This window comes from Bufo gargarizans, chromosome 4 (assembly GCF_014858855.1).
Source record: "Bufo gargarizans isolate SCDJY-AF-19 chromosome 4, ASM1485885v1, whole genome shotgun sequence".
NCBI lineage: Eukaryota > Metazoa > Chordata > Amphibia > Anura > Bufonidae > Bufo > Bufo gargarizans.
In genome coordinates this window covers 246,275,176-246,297,298 of record NC_058083.1, presented here as the reverse complement: position 1 = coordinate 246,297,298, position 22,123 = coordinate 246,275,176, and the positions used below count along the sequence as shown (strand labels likewise).

The following is a 22,123-nucleotide window of genomic DNA, read 5'->3' as shown; positions in this document are numbered from 1 at the left end:
GTGCAACAAGTGGTCAAAAGATCATATGTCCCACAAAATAGTACCAATAAAACCGTCACCTCATCCCACAAAAAAATCACAAAAAATTAATAAAAATACAGTCATTAAAACATAATTTTTGTTTAAAAAATTATATTATTGTGTTAAGGTGAAATAAATAAAATAAAGCATACATATTAGGTATCGCCACCTCCTTAACAACCAGCTCTATAAAAATATCACATGACCAAACCCCTCAGGTGAACACTGTAAAAAATAAAATAAAAGCAGTGCCAAAAAAGCCATTTTTGGTCATATAACATCACATAAAGTGCAACACCAAGCAATAAAAAGGTGTATGCCCCCCAAAATTAAAGTACCAATCAAACTTTCACCTCATCTCTGATAAAATGAGATCTTAACCAAGACAATCGGTCCAAAAATAAAAAAGCTATGGCTCTCAGACTATGGAGACACTAAACATTTTTTGGGTTTAAAAAATGCTATTATTGTGTAAAACTATTTTGTAAAACTTAAATAAATAAGAAAAAGTATACATATTAGGTATTTACACATAAGTAACGATCTGCTCTATAAAAATGTCACATGACCTAACCCCTCAGGTGAACACTGCAAAAATAAATAAATATAAACTTTGCCAAAATTACAAATTTTTGGGTCACCTTGCCCCAAGTGTAATAATAAATGATCAAAAAATCATATGTACCCAAAAATGGTACCAATAAAAATGTCAACTCTTCCTGCAAAAGACGATCGGCATAAAAATAAAAAAAATATGGCGTTCAGAAAATGGAGACACAAAAACATAATTCTTTTCAAAAATGCTTTATTATGTAAAACTGAAACAAAGACAGTAGACATATTTGATATCATTGTGTCTTTTACAACCTACTTTATAAAAATAGCACATGATCTACCCTGTCAGATGAATGTTGTAAAAAATAAAAAATAAAAACAGTGCCAAAACAGCAATTTTTTGGTTACCTTGCCTCACAGAAAATGTAATATAGAGCAATTAAAAATCTAATACTGTCCAGATCGCTCACTCCGTACAGTATTTTAACAAAGTTTTATGCGAATCGACTTTGGATATTTCATCCGAAGTCGATTCGCTCATCCCTACTCTTCTTCCCCCAAGCTTTGTTCTCATGCATATGCTGGCACTTTTGGAATCGGTGCACGCACTGTGTACTCCTTTTCTTAAAGAGCCAAAAAAAACTATTGTAGTCTATTGTATTTTATACTCCCATACAAAAAAATTAATATAAATTAAATGCTAACATATATTTGTCTGAAAACGATGCCAGAAAAATCTGCAACTTAGGCTGGCAACATGAGTATGAATGTGGCACATAAAACTGGGAGCAACAGAAGAAGAAAACGATTTAGGTATTCTGGGTACAAGCAGACTAAGCAGCAGTACACAATGTCAGACAGCAGCTGCAAAAGCAAATACGATTTTAGAGAGAGCCCTGCATGCCAGAATTCTGGCTTCAAAAAGTCATATGTAGCAGTTGTTTTTGACTTTCTGGGGTCATTTTTGTGATACTTTAAGCATAAAAATTATGGGTAATGGAATGTGAGGAAGCAATAAACAAAAAATTTCAAAATTCTCTTGACCTTTAAAATTGGGGGTTAAAACAGTCGACAAGAATTAAATAAACAAATTAAATAAAATGTAATAAAACACATAGATATGTCATTAGGCATTATCATCCTCACCCTGAACACATGTAAAATCATCAAATTAAAATTATCTATATCATATACACGTATCATAATTAAACCCCATTTTTTCTGTTATACAATATCTTGTTTGTTTTGGCGCATGTCCAGCTATTCCATTACCAATATAAATTTTTGAATATTTATAAATTGTGCATTCTTTTTTTTAATTAGGTCCGGTGACATACTGGGTCTCTGCTAGGTGGAGGCTTCCGCCTAGCAGTGTTCCCGGTGATGTCACTGACACTAATAGGCAGGCTTTAGCTCTGCTCTAACCTGTAAAACATTGATGTTCTGGTGGTCCTTAGGCAGTTTTTGTTTTATAAAATGAGTGTTTGCTATTTTTCGGGTAATTGGTGGCACCAAAATCACGGCCAAAAGATAAGGTATTAGGCATTCTCAAAAATATCAAATAATTCACTGCGTGGGGAAAACGCTAACAAATATAACTTTATTGAGTATCAAATGTATAAAAAAACATATGGGGGTAGTGAAATGGTCAAGTGGTGTGGCCAAATATAGCAATGATACAGTGTAACCTGATCATCTATCGTCCCAGTAGGAACTTTAAACATTTGCTGTGTGAACCGGTTCCTCACACTCTTTTGTGCACTGTGCCTACATAAAAAGAGGGCGGAGGGTGATTCAGTGGCATGATTGGTCTCCCGGGGAAAATTGTAAAGGAGATAGGACCATACAACTTATATACTAGTCTCCCTGGTTGCCACAAGTGCCACTAATAGTAGGTATAACCAAACCCTCCCCACCAGGCCACTATAATCAGCCGGTGGTATAGGGCTATTGATAATATAAGCCGCCACGCACTGGCACCTGCCTGTACAGCTAGAGTGATAACTGTGATAGTATAGGTAACTCACAGCTGGAGTGGAGGTCCCGTGACTCAGACTAAATTGCTAAATTGCTCAAAGCCCCTACCAACACAACTAGCTATATTGAGGCATCTAAAGTGGCAAGACGCTCAATTTGTAATTACTATACCTGAGTTGGGCTATATACTATCAGCCTAGCTCTATGCAGTACAGGGAGCCCTGCTTTATTCTATATATCCGCTCAAAACATTTCACCTAGTGTTACTAAGCTGATCAGGAGCAAAGAAAGCATGGTATTCAGAGTTAACAGAGACGCCTCCACCCTGTTGGTGGCGGCATGACTGTCCCTACCCCCATATGTGTTTGTATACATTTGATACTCAATAAAGTTATATATGTTTTCCTTTTAGCATTTTTCCCCCCAGGCAGTGAATTAATTGATGGCAATGGTGGGAACAAGTGTTCATATGAATTTTTGTCCCCAATAATTGTCCCAAACAATAGTATGTGTAAAAGGGCTCTTATACTACAGCAAATATTTTAACTAATGGCAAAGTGATACCATCGTAAAATGATTTTATAGTAATTTTTGCTCTACTTATAAATATTTTATACTTCAGCAACCTACATATGTGCCACGTATAACCACAAATTTATATAAGTCACAAAATGCTAATATAACGTCATAACAGGAAATGTATCTGTCAGCAAAAAAGGTTGATAGAACAGATAAATCTAAGTAAATGTGTTCCAGTGTGAACTGAAATACTCAGTTACACCTTGAGAAATAAAATAATTTAACCACATTTCACAGTAGCAATAAAACAAAACATTTTAATGTGAATGTAGAAATGGGAGCAATTGTAGAGGTACAAAAACATAAATAACCTCACAGTCATCTACAACAGTACTACTAACGCTAAAAGCTCAAGCATCAACTATGAAAGTTCCTTTAAAGAGGTTGTGCACTGCAATGATATTGATGACTTATCCTCAGGATAGTCAAAATGGAAGATACCATGGCACTCAATGGAAGCTTGATTCAATAGATTTGCTTAATTTTAGGCACAATCCAGTGAGGTTCAAAATATTACATATTATAATAGTATGCAACCACCCATGAATAGGGACATTTCGGTTTTAGATGACCTTCCTTAGCAACATGAGTCTGTGGCTAAAGTGGAGCAGTCATGGAAATGCTGGATGTCCATATTCATGAGTGGCTACATACTATTATCATATATGATATTCTGGACCTCACTGGATTGTATGTAAAATAAAGCAAACATATTAATGAAAGCTTCCATTGAGTGCCATGGTATCTTTTATTTCAATTGTTTGGCTTTACAAGCCCTCCACCTGGCACCACCTAAATACTCAGAAGTACAGGTGACATTGTATACCATCAGGATAGGTCATCAATATCAGATGGGAAGGGGTTTGACCCTCTGGACCCTCGTCAAGTTTGAAGCGGTTGCAATGCTTGTGTGAGTGCTGCATCCTTTTTACTATTTAACTCTACACCATCTAACTTGTAGCGTTGGTGAGATGTAATTACAACTGTACATCCCATTTAAGCAACAGTTAAGGATAGGTCATCAATATCATAGTACTGCACAAACCCTTTAACAAGTGAGACAGTCAAATGTAAACTCACAAAACCTGTTTTAGACTTTTTTTTTGTGTACATAGGGGGGAATTTATCATGAGGTTAATACTTGGTGTCAGTTTTCCTTGAGTCTGAGTTGGTATACTTTGTGCTAAATATATTAAATGTTACACTTTGTCTAGAAATGCTGCTCCAGGGAGTGCAGGGACAGTGTAGGGAGGTCGTAGGCAGAGTTTTCACACATTGTTGGGAGATTATAGGGAGACTGCAGGGACTGTAATCTGATTTTGAATGGATCCATAGGAGACAGCATAGTTTGCAATAATCCCTATTTAGGGCACAGAGCTATCTCATTGAACAGTGTCCTCTTTGTTTAATAGATAAGCAATTTTTTTAGGCCTTGAGTCCCAAATTGGGGTTAATAAGCTGCCTACTTCTACTGTTATTGGAGAGTCCACCTTGTTTAAAAGATAAGCAATTCTATTAGGCCTTGATTCTCAAAATGGGGTGAATTAGCTTTCAAATTTTACTGTTATTGGGGTGTCCCCCTTGTTTACTAGATAGGCAATTCTATTACGCCTTGATTCTTAAATTGGGGTGAATAAGCTGTCTACTTCTATCAAAAGTGGCATTTAAATTTAAGATGAAGTTCTGGATTTAGACCTGGATTATGAAGCATTCTAATACCACAGCAGTTTATTATCTGTATGCATTTCTTTTGCATTTTTGTTGCCTAAAACTAAAGAGAAAAACTGAATAATTGTATTTCTTAAGAGACGGCAAAATAGATCTGAGAAATAAAAAAAGTGATTTCAGAAATATAATACAAAAGATAACTGCTGTTCAAATGCGCTGGTGGCATAACGTAAGAAATGTCAGTATAAAACTACATGTAAATACAGATTCTTATTTAAAGCAGTGATGATCACTGGTTCCTCATATACATATACACAACTTTGTTTGGTGCAAGAAACCAATGACACTTGGAAATACTGCTCAGTAAACCTGTAGGACACACACATGAAATGTGACATTGCTACTACTGTAAATTAGTTTTTTTTACATACATATGACAAACAATATAAATAACAATAAGGAATAAGACGGGGCAGTAGATGGTTGAGATGCATCGTTGCCTTCCAAACATATGCTACATTCATCCTTACAGAATGAACAAGGGGACAATGTCTTCATTACTTCAGAATTGTAGTTTTTTACAGCCCTTCTCCCTGTCAAAAAATAAAATAATAATAATGGTGATGTTTATTAGTACTTAACAATGATAGAAACTGTTGTAGGATATTTAAAGGGGTTTTCTGGTTTCTTGATATTGATGATTAGTGATGAGCAAATCGTGGACTTTGATCCGAATATCAGGATTAGGCCTCATGCACACGACCGTTGTGTGCATCCGTGGCTGTTGTGCCGTTTTCAGTTTTTTTTAACGGACCCATTGACTTTCAATGGGTCCGTGGAAAAATCGGAAAATGCACCGTTTGGCAGCCGCATCCGTGATCCGTGTTTCCTGGCCGTGAAAAAAATATGACCTGTCCTATTTTTTTCACGGCCAACGGTTCACGGACCCATTCAAGTCAATGGGTCAGTGAAAAATCACGGATGCACACAAGATTGTCACCCGTGTCCGTGTCCGTGATCCGTGTCCGTTTTTTCCTATCATTTCAATGGCAAACTTGACTTAGATTTTTTTTTCATTTTTCATGTCCGTGGATCCTCCAAAAAACAAGGAAGACCCACGGAAGAAAAAACGGTCACGGATCACGGCCCTACGGACCCCGTTTTTGCGGACCTTAAAAAAAAAACGGTCGTGTGCATGAGGCCTTAATTTGATTCGCCGAGAAGCAGAATTTCCTCTATTTAAACTGAAATAGTGTAAAAAACTAAAAGATAATCCCTACCTGATCGATTTGCTCGCAACGGGCTGGCCACCGCCACCTTGCATCTTAACTGAAATTCCGTGCGCTGTGACGTATGACTTCACCACGCCAGGTGGTGTGATAACATTATCTTGGGCCATGCAAGATTTCAAACCAGACCATCAAGCAAGATCGTGATGGCTGCCCCCCTCCCCCCCCCCCCATCAAAAAAGGGATCAGGTTAGTATTATATATATATATATATTTTTTTTTTTACACTCTGTTATTAATATCAGATGCTGCGATCATGCATGAATGCAGCATCTTAGGGGTACAATGATGGAGAACGACACAATTGCCGTTCGCTGTCATTGCATCCACTACTTACAAAGAAATGTGCTATGTGATTAAGTAATTTGTGACAAAGCAGATTTTTTCAAAAATTTGGTGAAACAGCCAAATCGAATTTTTTTATACTTCAGTCATCACTATTGATGACCTATCCTGGCACCCCCATTGGTCAGCTGTTTTTGGCATCTGCCGATGAATGGAAAACCATAGAGGAAGCAGCTGAGCTGCAGTACTCTGGCCACTACACAGTGGACAGAGCCTTCTGCTTTCAGCTTCATCCACTGTTTTGTGTCTGTTGCCAGTAGGTGATGAAGACAACTGATTGGTAGGGTTGCTGTACCCCTATTGATCTGATCATCAATATGTAGAAACTAGAGAACTCTTTTAAATGAAGTAAACAACGCAGACTGGTACAAGAAACTGCAGAACAGCAATTAAATTGAGACTGACACACACCTCCATGGAAAGGATCTAGGCAAAAGGAAAATAAGACAAAAGTATATCATATATACTAACATAATACATAAACTGCTTCATCTTCAATTTATTTAGCTCTGGTACCTTCTTCCTTCAATTCAGAACAAGTTTCAAAAGTAGTATTTAATGGGCTGTATACTGTGTCTGGCATTCAACTAAGGCCGAGTTCACACGAACGTGTGTGACCCGTGCTCGTGCTACGACCCGCAAGTAGCGGTCCGCAATGCACGATCGCCGGCCGTAGGTCAGCCGCATCGGATCGCGGACCAATTCACTTTAATGGGTTCACGATCCGCTCGTTCCGCTAAAAGATAGGACATGTTCTATCTTTTTGCGGAACGGAGATACGGGACGTAACCCCACGGAAGCACTCCGTAGTGCTGCCGTTCCGCGATTCCGGATTTGCGGACCCATTGAAGTGAATGGGTCCGCATCCGTGATGCGAAAGGCACATGGAACTGTGGCCGTGTATTGCGGCCCGCGATTTGCGGGCCGCAATACGGCCACAGATCGCACACGTTTGTGTGAACTAAGCCTTAGAAGGATGTTTGAAGGAAACATTGTGAGTTACTGCCTGTTAGGCAGCTGCTCTTAACCAATCATCATCGAGAGGAATACTCATCAAAAAGAATAATCAGCCAAGCAACAATGTACAATCAGATTGCATGGAAGCCCTTCTTTTGAGATGTGCAGACCACTTACTGCCACCACTCTAGGCTTTATGCTCAAGACTATCCACCTGATAAAACACACACATGATTTAACAAGAAGGTCCACCTAGTATTATTTAGAATGACTATTCCTACAGCTTTTGATTATTAATATTAGACCTGTAGCCTCTTGATTTCAAATATAGTTTTGTTCTGATTCTGCTCTCATTTTTTCCCTTTGTACTTTGTAAGATCTTCTGACTTTGCTTCTGTCCCCAGTATAATTTTGCCTCCCAATTTGATGTTACTATTGACCTACACTGTACAAGTATATGTTTTTCTATTTGCCACAAGGAATAACTTACTTTGGCTCCTCATAAGGTCTCTTCCAAAATTTCTTTTTAGCTGGTTGCCATACAGAGTATAAAAGCCTCCTCAGACTATGGCTTTGAGTCTTGTAGGAGATAAGTATATGCTTTATCTGTTTGCAACCCTTTACATGTTTAAAGTTCTTCTGTAACAAAGAAGCCTTAGACCTGTTTCACATCTGTGGTTTGAGATCCGACAGGCCGTTCCGACAGGGAACAGCCTGTCGGATCTCTCTGTACTCCGACATTGCCGGAAGAAACCGCATGGCTGTCCGCCCGATTTACTGTCGAATATCAAACTGCAGATGTGAAACAGACCTTATGCCGAACACATACAAACCTTCCAAGTACATTACAAAAAAAACTGACAAGTATACTACAACACCTCTTTAAATTTGACTATCAATTGGAAACACGCACAAATATTTAAAGGTCATGTACAAGTACAGATCACAGAACAGGCTGTAAAACAAGTTTAAAAGGATAGCTAAAGGGCAAGAGAAATACAGCTTAGCATATAAATATTACTATATTTCTTGATTCTGAGCATTTGAAAACAGATTTTAACAGTTCATGTAATTTTATATGGAGATACCAGGTAATTTTTGCTAATTTAGTGGGGGAGGTAAAAAAACATATTTAATTTTATAGTAATGCTTAGTAGTGATGTCCCAAACTATTCGCCAGCGAACATGGCTTGTTCACGTTCGCCGCAGCGGGCGAACATATGCGATGTTCGGTCCGCCCCCTATACATCATCATTGAGCAAACTTTGACCCTGTACCTCACAGTCAGCAGACACATTCCAGCCAATCAGCAGCAGACCCTCCCTCCCAGACCCTCCCACCTCCTGGACAGCATCCATTTTAGATTCATTCGGAAGCTGCATTCTTAGTGAGAGGAGGGACAGTGCTGCTGCTGATTCAATAGGGAAAGCGTTACCTAGGGCAGTGTTCTGTGTCCACAGACTCATCTTCTGTAAGGACAGCATCCTGACAGCACCCCAAAAAGCCCTTTTTAGGGCTGGTACATCAGTCTGCTTATTTTTTTTTTTTATATAATATATAAATATTGCAGTTGCCTGCCCTTGTGTGAGAGGCTGCAGGCTCACAGACAGTATTGTGTGCACATCATTCATACAGGGTGTCACAGACAGTACCTTGCAGATAAAGAAAATTCTATTTATTATTTCTCTGTGATATAATCGCAGTTGCAAGCCAGTGAGTGTCTGGCCCACAGACTGTACTGTGGACACTGGCTAGGCCACCAATCAATGTGACCATAATATAGCTTCTATCTCACTGTTATGATGTATTTTACACAGCAAATTGCCCCTGGTCAACCTGATGGGGATGACGGAAAATCCTTCTCAGGGAGATGTGGTGACCCCGCACCTCCTGCTCCAGCTGATACAGGTACCACTTGACGTCAAGGCAGTAGGGTTGGAAGCCTTGCAGTTCCCCAGCCTGCCCGTGGTTCCTTTTCTTCTGGGCAGGAGAAAAGGTCAGAGTGCCTGGATGCCAGGTCAGTGCCTGGATAACCAAGTCAGTAGAGCATCTTACTCTGTTCTGACAATCAAGGGTTTGGGTCCCTGTTGGGTTTCCTCATGCTCTGTGTCTTACCTTGTGTTGTGATGGTCATTTGACTTTTTAGTTCTGCATGCTGCATACACCCAGCAATATCGCCCTCTACTTAGGTAAGTATGGCAGTCACATACTGCTCACTCTACTGTCCTGGCACTCTATGGTTGCTGTTCTCTGGTAGATGTCTCTGTTCTGTGGTTACCTTCAGCGTGCTCGTACTATATTTGTTCACTTCTTAGATGGCTGGATGTCATGTAGACTCCAGGAAGAAGTCTAGGAAATCCAGACACTGCAAGGGGATGCCAGAAGTCTTTACCAGAGAACTTTGGTTCTAGTGCTTGCATTACCTGTTCATCAGATAAACTTCATTCTCTGCTAAATGAATCCAGGGAATGTTTTGTCTTAGTGTTAAGATTAAGGGAGACATTTACTAACATATAGACTGCAGATTTATAAGTTGCAGATTTATGGCATATATAAGTCGCAGATTTCTACTTCCCACAAACCAAGGGAAAAGTTTTCTTAGTCACCCAGTCCTATATGAATGACTGAAATCTCAAAGTATGGGATGCTATCCCAAAAGTTATTCAGCAGTGGCAAGACGCTGGATGTGTTTCCCTCAGAGAATTCTTCACACCTGAAGGAATCCATGAATAGGAAAGTGGATTCATTATATTAGCTTCTGCAACCCATAAAACAGCCCTGATATCTATTTCTAGGACAAGGGCACTGCAAATCTGGCTGAGCTATTTCTGTTAGGATGTGTGAGAAGAATGTCTAGGGGAGAGATCCTACAGAACCTTCCCTTAGTGAAGTCTGCATCAGAGTTTCTCTGTGATGCTCCTATGAACATAAAGAAATAACTATTAGATATTTGTTGACAAGATATGTATTATATGGGAGAGCATACAATAGGGTATTTAACTTGGCTACACGATGGCATAATGCACATGTCCCTTGAAAAGTTGTAGATAGTGAGGACGGTATGCTGATCTAAACACCCATGAATTGCTGTCACAGTGTAGGGGGAGGGGAGGAACACCAGAATGACAACAGAAGGAAAATGACCAGGAACTAGGCCTCACGGCTAGGGAAAGGGAAATGGTGACCACTTAAGCAAACCCTAAACCTAGCCCTGACTCCTGTCAGTATGAATAGACCCTAAAGGTGGGAATATTCATACACCATAAACCTAGGCCCTAGTAACCCTAAAAAGCTCTAGGATTAGTGATAGGCTCTGAGACTACTGGTTCCTTCGCAGATGAACGAACCAGAGTCTCTCTGAGACCTAGTTAACAACAAGCAAATGGAAGCAACAAAATACCAAGAGAAGTACACTTATTGTCACGGTCATATTGTTGTTTGACCGTGAGGTGGTTTCCGTGCAGACTGGTTGCCGGTGGCAACGTGTTGTTGTCGGTTTGCATGTGAATTTCCTCTTTAAGGTGTGTCTCCCTGCGGTTTGGTGATCGAGGGGTTAATCCTCTAGCTAGTGGGGATTTAGGTGTGTCCTGGGTGTGGCCACGAGCTTGACTTTATCTGTGGTACTCCATCCTTGTTTGGCGTTGGAGCTCTGCTCCTTTCTTGGGTGAACTTGCCCAGTCCTTGAGGGCCACCTTGTTAGACATAAATTGTCTTCCTTTTGTATGCTCCTTATACCCTACCTCACTTGTATGTTAGGTGTGGGTCTATGTTCAGGGTGTTTTGCACGTCTCGATTGTTGTTACATGTGTGGGCTGTTCTTGGTGTTTGTCCCTGCATGTATGTAAGACGTTTTCCCTGTGTGTTGTGTCCTCCGGAAGGGGGTTGGTTTCCCGGAGGGGTGAACCACAAGCCTGTATGCAGCGCTGCCTGGGGCTGCCATGCACATTGCGGCATGTGGGTCCTGGCAGAGTCTGATGTGCTGGATATCTGTGTGAGTTGCTGGTATTTGGTGTTAGGACTCCTGTACGTATGCACGGGTTCCAGTCGTGGAGACTTTGGCAGGTAAGTGTGTTGTCTTGTGTTCTTACCTGCCAATCCTCTTGCTGTGTATGGTCTCTCCTTTTCTCTGCTACTAGTCCTTTTGGGAGTCCTGTTCTTCCGTGTCCTAAAAGAACAGGGCGCTTTTCCTCAGCTCCTTTGTGAGGGATTCTCAGGGCGACTCAGGGCCTCAGGTATCCAGAGTATGAGCCGTCCTACCATCCAGGTCCGCTCATACTGTGAGGAGTTAGGGAGTGGATTAGGACCGCTATAGGAGGTGACCTGCTTCCCTTTAGGCTTATTGGCCTAGCAGCTATCCTTTATCCCTTTAGATTGTATGGTGGGGGGTTTCCCCCACTCCCCACCGTGACACTTATCTGCAATAGAAAATGGATGAGCAGGAATTTGAAGGGAGACCACACACCAGCTCTTCCAACTCCAGGCACAGAATATCAACCGCATAGTAAGAAGTGTGAGTCCAGACTAAATAGAGGAGCAGTAATGACTAGAGTTGAGCGAACACCTGGATGTTCGGGTTCGAGAAGTTCGGCCGAACATCCCGGAAATGTTCGGGTTCGGGATCCGAACCCGATCCGAACTTCGTCCCGAACCCGAACCCCATTGAAGTCAATGGGGACCCGAACTTTTCGGCACTAAAAAGGCTGTAAAACAGCCCAGGAAAGAGCTAGAGGGCTGCAAAAGGCAGCAACATGTAGGTAAATCCCCTGCAAACAAATGTGGATAGGGAAATGAATTAAAATAAAAATTAAATAAATAAAAATTAACCAAAATCAATTGGAGAGAGGTTCCATAGCAGAGAATCTGGCTTCCCGTCACCCACCACTGGAACAGTCCATTCTCAGATATTTAGGCCCCGGCACCCAGGCAGAGGAGAGAGGTCCCGTAACAGAGAATCTGTCTTCATGTCAGCAGAGAATTAGTCTGCATGTCATAGCAGAGAATGAGGCTTCACGTCAGCCACCACTGCAACAGTCCATTGGCATATATTTAGGCCCAGCACCCAGGCAGAGGAGGGAGGTCCCGTAACAGAGAATCTGTCTTCATGTCAGCAGAGAATTAGTCTGCATGTCATAGCAGAGAATGAGGCTTCACGTCAGCCACCACTGCAACAGTCCATTGGCATATATTTAGGCCCAGCACACACACAGGCAGAGGAGAGAGGTCCCGTAACAGAGAATCTGGCTTCATGTCAGCAGAGAATCAGTCTGCATGTCATAGCAGAGAATGAGGCTTCACGTCAGCCACCACTGCAACAGTCCATTGGCATATATTTAGGCCCAGCACACACACAGGCAGAGGAGAGAGGTCCCGTAACAGAGAATCTGGCTTCATGTCAGCAGAGAATCAGTCTGCATGTCATAGCAGAGAATGAGGCTTCACGTCAGCCACCACTGCAACAGTCCATTGGCATATATTTAGGCCCAGCACCCAGGCAGAGGAGGGAGGTCCCGTAACAGAGAATCTGTCTTCATGTCAGCAGAGAATTAGTCTGCATGTCATAGCAGAGAATGAGGCTTCACGTCAGCCACCACTGCAACAGTCCATTGGCATATATTTAGGCCCAGCACACACACAGGCAGAGGAGAGAGGTCCCGTAACAGAGAATCTGGCTTCATGTCAGCAGAGAATCAGTCTGCATGTCATAGCAGAGAATGAGGCTTCACGTCAGCCACCACTGCAACAGTCCATTGGCATATATTTAGGCCCAGCACACACACAGGCAGAGGAGAGAGGTCCCGTAACAGAGAATCTGGCTTCATGTCAGCAGAGAATCAGTCTGCATGTCATAGCAGAGAATGAGGCTTCACGTCAGCCACCACTGCAACAGTCCATTGGCATATATTTAGGCCCAGCACCCAGGCAGAGGAGGGAGGTCCCGTAACAGAGAATCTGTCTTCATGTCAGCAGAGAATTAGTCTGCATGTCATAGCAGAGAATGAGGCTTCACGTCAGCCACCACTGCAACAGTCCATTGGCATATATTTAGGCCCAGCACCCAGGCAGAGGAGGGAGGTCCCGTAACAGAGAATCTGTCTTCATGTCAGCAGAGAATTAGTCTGCATGTCATAGCAGAGAATGAGGCTTCACGTCAGCCACCACTGGAACAGTCCATTCTCAGATATTTAGGCCCCGGCACCCAGGCAGAGGAGAGAGGTCCCGTAACAGAGAATCTGTCTTCATGTCAGCAGAGAATTAGTCTGCATGTCATAGCAGAGAATGAGGCTTCACGTCAGCCACCACTGCAACAGTCCATTGGCATATATTTAGGCCCAGCACCCAGGCAGAGGAGAGAGGTCCCGTAACAGACAATCTGGCTTCATGTCAGCAGAGAATCAGTCTGCATGTCATAGCAGAGAATCAGGCTTCACGTCACCCACCACTGCAACAGTCCATTGTCATAAATTTAGGCCCAGCACTAGTGTTGAGCGGCATGTCCCATATTCGAATTCGCGAAATTTTGTGAATATTCGAAAGAATATTCGTAAAATATTCGCGATTATTCAAATTCGTTATTATTTCGCATATGCGATAATTCGAATTATCGCATAATACATATGCTATGCAAAATTCACATGTGCGCTAATGAAATCGCCTTACGAAGATTCGCAACTCAATTCAATCACTAATGTATGAATGCAATGCCCTTTGCCTCTGTTCTGGGACAAGTGTAGATATTCGCATGTGCGCTAATAAAATCGCCTTACGAAGATTCGCACCTCAATCACTTTCTAGGGAATGTGAGACTTTTGGGAATCAATCGAGATACAGTGGGGGGTGATGACAGTAGTTGACAGAGTACAGATCAATGTAATCTGTAAGGTGGAAAGTAAAATAAAAAATACGAATATTCGTAAATCGAATTTTACGAAGTTCTACGTATTCGCGAATATGGTGCTATACTATATGAATGCACAGGCCTTTGCCTCTCTGTTCTGGGGACAAGTGTAGATATTTGCATTTGCGTTAATAAAATCGCCTTACGAAGATTCGCAGCTCAATTCAATCACTAATGTATGAATGCAAAGCCCTTTGCCTCTGTTCTGGGACAAGTGTAGATATTCGCATGTGCGCTAATAAAATCGCCTTACGAAGATTCGCAACTCAATTCACTAATGTATGAATGCAAAGCCCTTTGCCTCTGTTCTGGGACGTGCCGATATTCGCATGTGCGCTAATAAAATCGCCTTACGAAGATTCGCGCCTCAATCACTTTCTAGGCAATGTGAGTAAGATCTGAGCTGTTGGACCTTTGGGAAACAATCAATTATATGTGTACTGTAATTTTGTGGGGGGGGGGGGGGGGGAAACAAAAAACGAATATTCGTTTTTACGAATATATAGCACTATATTCGAAATATTCGCGAAATCGCGAAGTTGCGATATTCGCGAAAAAAATTTGCTTTTCGAATATTCGCGCTCAACACTACCCAGCACCCAGGCAGAGGAGAGAGGTCCCGTAACAGAGAATCTGGCTTCATGTCAGCAGAGAATCAGTCTTCATATCATAGCAGAGAATCAGGCTTCACGTCACCCACCACTGTAAGAGTCAATTTTCATAAATTTAGGCCCAGAACCCAGGCAGAGGAGAAAGGTCCCGTAACAGACAATCTGGCTTCATGTCAGCAGAGAATCAGTCTTCATATCATAGCAGAGAATCAGGCTTCACGTCACCCACCACTGCAACAGTCAATTGTCATAAATTTAGGCCCAGCACCCAGGCAGAGGAGAGAGCTCCCGTAACAGAGAATCTGGCTTCATGTCAGCAGAGAATCAGTCTGCATGTCATAGCAGAGAATGAGGCTTCACGTCCCCCACCACTGCAACAGTCCATTGGCATATATTTAGGCCTAGCACACAGGCAGAGCAGAGAGGTCCCGTAACAGACAATCTGGCTTCATGTCAGCAGAGAATCAGTCTGCATGTCATAGCAGAGAATGAGGCTTCACGTCACCCACCACTGCAACAGTCCATTGGCATATATTTAGGCCTAGCACACAGGCAGAGCAGAGAGGTCCCGTAACAGACAATCTGGCTTCATGTCAGCAGAGAATCAGTCTGCATGTCATAGCAGAGAATGAGGCTTCACGTCACCCACCACTGCAACAGTCCATTGGCATATATTTAGGCCTAGCACACAGGCAGAGCAGAGAGGTCCCGTAACAGACAATCTGGCTTCATGTCAGCAGAGAATCAGTCTGCATGTCATAGCAGAGAATGAGGCTTCACGTCACCCACCACTGCAACAGTCCATTGGCATATATTTAGGCCTAGCACACAGGCAGAGCAGAGAGGTCCCGTAACAGAGGATCTGGCTTCATGTCAGCAGAGAATCAGTCTGCATGTCATAGCAGAGAATGAGGCTTCACGTCACCCACCACTGCAACAGTCCATTGGCATATATTTAGGCCTAGCACACAGGCAGAGCAGAGAGGTCCCGTAACAGACAATCTGGCTTCATGTCAGCAGAGAATCAGTCTGCATGTCATAGCAGAGAATGAGGCTTCACGTCACCCACCACTGCAACAGTCCATTGGCATATATTTAGGCCTAGCACACAGGCAGAGCAGAGAGGTCCCGTAACAGACAATCTGGCTTCATGACAGCAGAGAATCAGTCTGCATGTCATAGCAGAGAATGAGGCTTCACGTCAGCCACCACTGCAACAGTCCATTGGCATATATTTAGGCCTAGCACACAGGCAGAGCAGAGAGGTCCCGTAACAGACAATCTGGCTTCATGACAGCAGAGAATCAGTCTGCATGTCATAGCAGAGAATCAGGCTTCACGTCAGCCACCACTGCAACAGTCCATTGTCATAAATTTAGGCCCAGCACCCAGGCAGAGGAGAGAGGTCCCGTAACAGAGAATCTGGCTTCATGTCAGCAGAGAATCAGTCTTCATATCATAGCAGAGAATCAGGCTTCACGTCACCCACCACTGTAAGAGTCAATTTTCATAAATTTAGGCCCAGCACCCAGGCAGAGGAGAGAGGTCCCGTAACAGACAATCTGGCTTCATGTCAGCAGAGAATCAGTCTTCATATCATAGCAGAGAATCAGGCTTCACGTCACCCACCACTGCAACAGTCAATTTTCATAAATTTAGGCCCAGAACCCAGGCAGAGGAGAAAGGTCCCGTAACAGACAATCTGGCTTCATGTCAGCAGAGAATCAGTCTTCATATCATAGCAGAGAATCAGGCTTCACGTCACCCACCACTGCAACAGTCAATTGTCATAAATTTAGGCCCAGCACCCAGGCAGAGGAGAGAGCTCCCGTAACAGAGGATCTGGCTTCATGTCAGCAGAGAATCAGTCTGCATGTCATAGCAGAGAATGAGGCTTCACGTCACCCACCACTGCAACAGTCCATTGGCATATATTTAGGCCTAGCACACAGGCAGAGGAGAGGTTCATTCAACTTTGGGTAGCCTCGCAATATAATGGTAAATGAAAATAAAAATAGGATTGAATGAGGAAGTGCCCTGGAGTCCAATAATATATGGTTATGGGGAGGTAGTTAATGTCTAATCTGGACAAGGGACGGACAGGTCCTGTGGGATCCATGCCTGGTTCATTTTTATGAACGTCAGCTTGTCCACATTGGCTGTAGACAGGCGGCTGCGTTTGTCTGTAATGACGCCCCCTGCCGTGCTGAATACACGTTCAGACAAAACGCTGGCTGCCGGGCAGGCCAGCACCTCCAAGGCATAAAAGGCTAGCTCTGGCCACGTGGACAATTTAGAGACCCAGAAGTTGAATGGGGCCGAACCATCAGTCAGTACGTGGAGGGGTGTGCACACGTACTGTTCCACCATGTTAGTGAAATGTTGCCTCCTGCTAACACGTTGCGTATCAGGTGGTGGTGCAGTTAGCTGTGGCGTGTTGACAAAAGTTTTCCACATCTCTGCCATGCTAACCCTGCCCTCAGAGGAGCTGGCCGTGACACAGCTGCCTTGGCGACCTCTTGCTCCTCCTCTGCCTTGGCCTTGGGCTTCCACTTGTTCCCCTGTGACATTTGGGAATGCTCTCAGTAGCGTGTCTACCAACGTGCGCTTGTACTCGCGCATCTTCCTATCACGCTCCAGTGCAGGAAGTAAGGTGGGCACATTGTCTTTGTAGCGTGGATCCAGCAGGGTGGCAACCCAGTAGTCCGCACAGGTTAAAATGTGGGCAACTCTGCTGTCGTTGCGCAGGCACTGCAGCATGTAGTCGCTCATGTGTGCCAGGCTGCCCAGGGATAAGGACAAGCTGTCCTCTGTGGGAGGCGTATCGTCATCGTCCTGCCTTTCCCCCCAGCCACGCACCAGTGATGGACCCGAGCTGCGTTGGGTGCCACCCCGCTGTGACCATGCTTCATCCTCATCCTCCTCCACCTCCTCCTCATCCTCGTCCTCCTCGTCCTCCAGTAGTGGGCCCTGGCTGGCCACATTTGTACCTGGCCTCTGCTGTTGCCAAAAACCTCCCTCTGAGTCACTTCGAAGAGACTGGCCTGAAAGTGCTAAAAATGACCCCTCTTCCTCCTCCTCCTCCTCCTCCTCCTGGGCCACCTCCTCTTCCATCATCGCCCTAAGTGTTTTCTCAAGGAGACATAGAAGTGGTATTGTAACGCTGATAACGGTGTCATCGCCACTGGCCATGTTGGTGGAGTACTCGAAACAGCGCAACAGGGCACACAGGTCTCGCATGGAGGCCCAGTCATTGGTGGTGAAGTGGTGCTGTTCTGTAGTGCGACTGACCCGTGCGTGCTGCAGCTGAAACTCCACTATGGCCTGCTGCTGCTCGCACAGTCTGTCCAGCATGTGCAAGGTGGAGTTCCACCTGGTGGGCACGTCGCATATGAGGCGGTGAGCGGGAAGGCCGAAGTTACGCTGTAGCGCAGACAGGCGAGCAGCAGCAGGATGTGAACGCCGGAAGCGCGAACAGACGGCCCGCACTTTATGCAGCAGCTCTGACATGTCGGGGTAGTTGTGAATGAACTTCTGCACCACCAAATTCAGCACATGCGCCAAGCAAGGGATGTGCGTCAAATTGGCTAGTCCCAGAGCTGCAACGAGATTTCGCCCATTATCACACACCACCAGGCCGGGCTTGAGGCTCACCGGCAGCAACCACTCGTCGGTCTGTTGTTCTATACCCCGCCACAACTCCTGTGCGGTGTGGGGCCTGTCCCCCAAACATATGAGTTTCAGAATGGCCTGCTGACGTTTACCCCGGGCTGTGCTGAAGTTGGTGGTGAAGGTGTGTGGCTGACTGGATGAGCAGGTGGAAGAAGAGGAGGAGGAAGCCGAGAAGGAGGAGGTGGCAACAGGAGGCAAAGAATGTTGCCCTGCGATCCTTGGCGGCGGAAGGACGTGCGCCAAACAGCTCTCCGCCTGGGGCCCAGCTGCCACTACATTTACCCAGTGTGCAGTTAGGGAGATATAGCGTCCCTGGCCGTGCTTACTGGTCCACGTATCTGTGGTTAGGTGGACCTTGCTACAGATGGCGTTGCGCAGTGCACACTTGATTTTATGGGATACTTGGTTGTGCAGGGAAGGCACGGCTCTCTTGGAGAAGTAGTGCCGGCTGGGAACAACATACTGTGGGACAGCAAGCGACATGAGCTGTTTGAAGCTGTCTGTGTCCACCAGCCTAAATGACAGCATTTCATAGGCCAGTAGTTTAGAAATGCTGGCATTCAGGGCCAGGGATCGAGGGTGGCTAGGTGGGAATTTACGCTTTCTATCAAATGTTTGTGAGATGGAGAGCTGAACGCTGGCGTGTGACATGGTTGAGACGCTTGGTGACGGAGGTGGTGGTGGTGGTGTTGGTGGTACATCCCCTGTTTGCTGGGCGGCAGGTGCCAACGTTCCTCCAGAGGCGGAGGAAGAGGCCGAGGCGGCAGCAGCAGAATAGGCCGAGGCGGCAGCAGCAGAAGAGGTAGCAGGGGGAGCCTGAGTGACTTCCTTGGTTTTAAGGTGTTTACTCCACTGCAGTTCATGCTTTGCATGCAGGTGCCTGGTCATGCAGGTTGTGCTCAGGTTCAGAACGTTAATGCCTCGCTTCAGGCTCTGATGGCACAGCGTGCAAACCACTCGGGTCTTGTCGTCAGCACATTGTTTGAAGAAGTGCCATGCCAGGGAACTCCTTGAAGCTGCCTTTGGGGTGCTCGGTCCCAGATGGCGGCGGTCAGTAGCAGGCGGAGTCTCTTGGCGGCGGGTGTTCTGCTTTTGCCCACTGCTCCCTCTTTTGCTACGCTGTTGGCTCGGTCTCACCACTGCCTCTTCCTCCGAACTGTGAAAGTCAGTGGCACGACCTTCATTCCATGTGGGGTCTAGGACCTCATCGTCCCCTGCATCGTCTTCCACCCAGTCTTGATCCCTGACCTCCTGTTCAGTCTGCACACTGCAGAAAGACGCAGCAGTTGGCACCTGTGTTTCGTCATCATCAGAGACATGCTGAGGTGGTATTCCCATGTCCTCATCATCAGGAAACATAAGTGGTTGTGCGTCAGTGCATTCTATGTCTTTCACCGCTGGGGAAGGGCTAGGTGGATGCCCTTGGGAAACCCTGCCAGCGGAGTCTTCAAACAGCATAAGAGACTGCTGCATAACTTGAGGCTGAGACAGTTTCCCTGGTATGCATGGGGGTGATGTGACAGACTGATGGGGTTGGTTTTCAGGCGCCATCTGTGCGCTTTCTGCAGAAGACTGGGTGGGAGATAATGTGAACGTGCTGGATCCACTGTCGGCCACCCAATTGACTAATGCCTGTACCTGCTCAGGCCTTACCATCCTTAGAACGGCATTGGGCCCCACCATATATCGCTGTAAATTCTGGCGGCTACTGGGACCTGAGGTAGTTGGTACACTAGGACGTGTGGATGTGGCAGAACGGCCACGTCCTCTCCCAGCACCAGAGGGTCCACTAACACCACCACGACCATGTCCACGTCCGCGTCCCTTACTAGATGTTTTTCTCATTGTTATGGTTCACCACAACAACAAATATATTATTTGGCCCAATGTATTGTATTCAAATTCAGCGGGATATAAATTTGAGGCCTAGTATTTAGGCGCTGGGTGACCGGTATGGATTTAGTGACAGAATTAGACTTGGAAATGCACAGAAGCGTGTGTGTGTGAAGTTATTCTGAATGACCCAATGTGCACCTTGAATATTATATACCCTTTTAGGGATAGATTTCAAATAGCTCTGATATAGCAGAAACCACTAAATTATGAAATTGCTAAATTGGGAATTGTACTTCAACCCAGAACAAAAAATGTGCTTTGACGGACACTAAATATCTTGCCCAGCAACAACAGTACAACGGTGGGTAACGAGAGATTTAGAGGGAATTAAATTTGAGGCCTAGTATTTAGGCGCTGGGTCACCGGTATGGATTTAGTGACAGAATTAGACTTGGAAATACACAGTAGCGGGTGTGTGTGAAGTTATTCTGAATGACCCTATGTGCACCTTCAATATTATATACCCTTTTAGGGATAGATTTCAAATAGCTCTGATATAGCAGAAACCACTAAATTATGAAATTGCTAAATTGGGAATTGTACTTCAACCCAGAACAAAAAATGTGCTTTGACGGACACTAAATATCTTGCCCAGCAACAACAGTACAGCGGTGGGTAACGAGAGATTTAGAGGGAATTAAATTTGAGGCCTAGTATTTAGGCGCTGGGTCACCGGTATGGATTTAGTGACAGAATTAGACTTGGAAATGCACAGAAGCGTGTGTGTGAAGTTATTCTGAATGACCCAATGTGCACCTTCAATATTATATACCCTTTTTGGGATAGATTTCAAATAGCTCTGATATAGCAGGAACCACTAAATTATGAAATTGCTAAATTGGGAATTGTACTTCAACCCAGAACAAAAAATGTGCTTTGACGGGCACTAAATAACTTTCCCAGCTACAACAGGACAACGGTAACGAGAGATTTAGAGGGATTTAAATTTGAGGCCTAGTATTTAGGCGCTGGGTGACAGGTATGGGTTTAGTGACAGAATTAGACTTGGAAATACACAGTAGCGGGTGTGTGTGAAGTTATTCTGAATGACCCTATGTGCACCTTCAATATTATATACCCTTTTAGGGATAGATTTCAAATAGCTCTGATATAGCAGAAACCACTAAATTATGAAATTGCTAAATTGGGAATTGTACTTCAACCCAGAACAAAAAATGTGCTTTGACGGACACTAAATATCTTGCCCAGCAACAACAGTACACCGGTGGGTAACGAGAGATTTAGAGGGAATTAAATTTGAGGCCTAGTATTTAGGCGCTGGGTCACCGGTATGGATTTAGTGACAGAATTAGACTTGGAAATACACAGTAGCGGGTGTGTGTGAAGTTATTCTGAATGACCCTATGTGCACCTTCAATATTATATACCCTTTTTGGGATAGATTTCAAATAGCTCTGATATAGCAGGAACCACTAAATTATGAAATTGCTAAATTGGGAATTGTACTTCAACCCAGAACAAAAAATGTGCTTTGACGGGCACTAAATAACTTTCCCAGCTACAACAGGACAACGGTAACGAGAGATTTAGAGGGATTTAAATTTGAGGCCTAGTATTTAGGCGCTGGGTGACAGGTATGGGTTTAGTGACAGAATTAGACTTGGAAATACACAGTAGCGGGTGTGTGTGAAGTTATT

The 22,123-nt window shown here is 44.2% G+C and overlaps 1 protein-coding gene across 1 annotated transcript in view; it reads right to left on the bottom strand.

The window, feature by feature from the left end:
- Positions 1-1,807: 1,807 nt before the first annotated feature.
- CD109 (CD109 molecule) overlaps positions 1,808-22,123 on the bottom strand; it is a 307,708-nt gene continuing 287,392 nt past the window's right edge. The window contains exon 34 of the mRNA XM_044289633.1: positions 1,808-5,393. Coding sequence (XP_044145568.1) covers positions 5,224-5,393 — 170 coding nt within the window. The 3' untranslated portion in view covers positions 1,808-5,223. The remainder of the gene's footprint in view (positions 5,394-22,123) is intronic.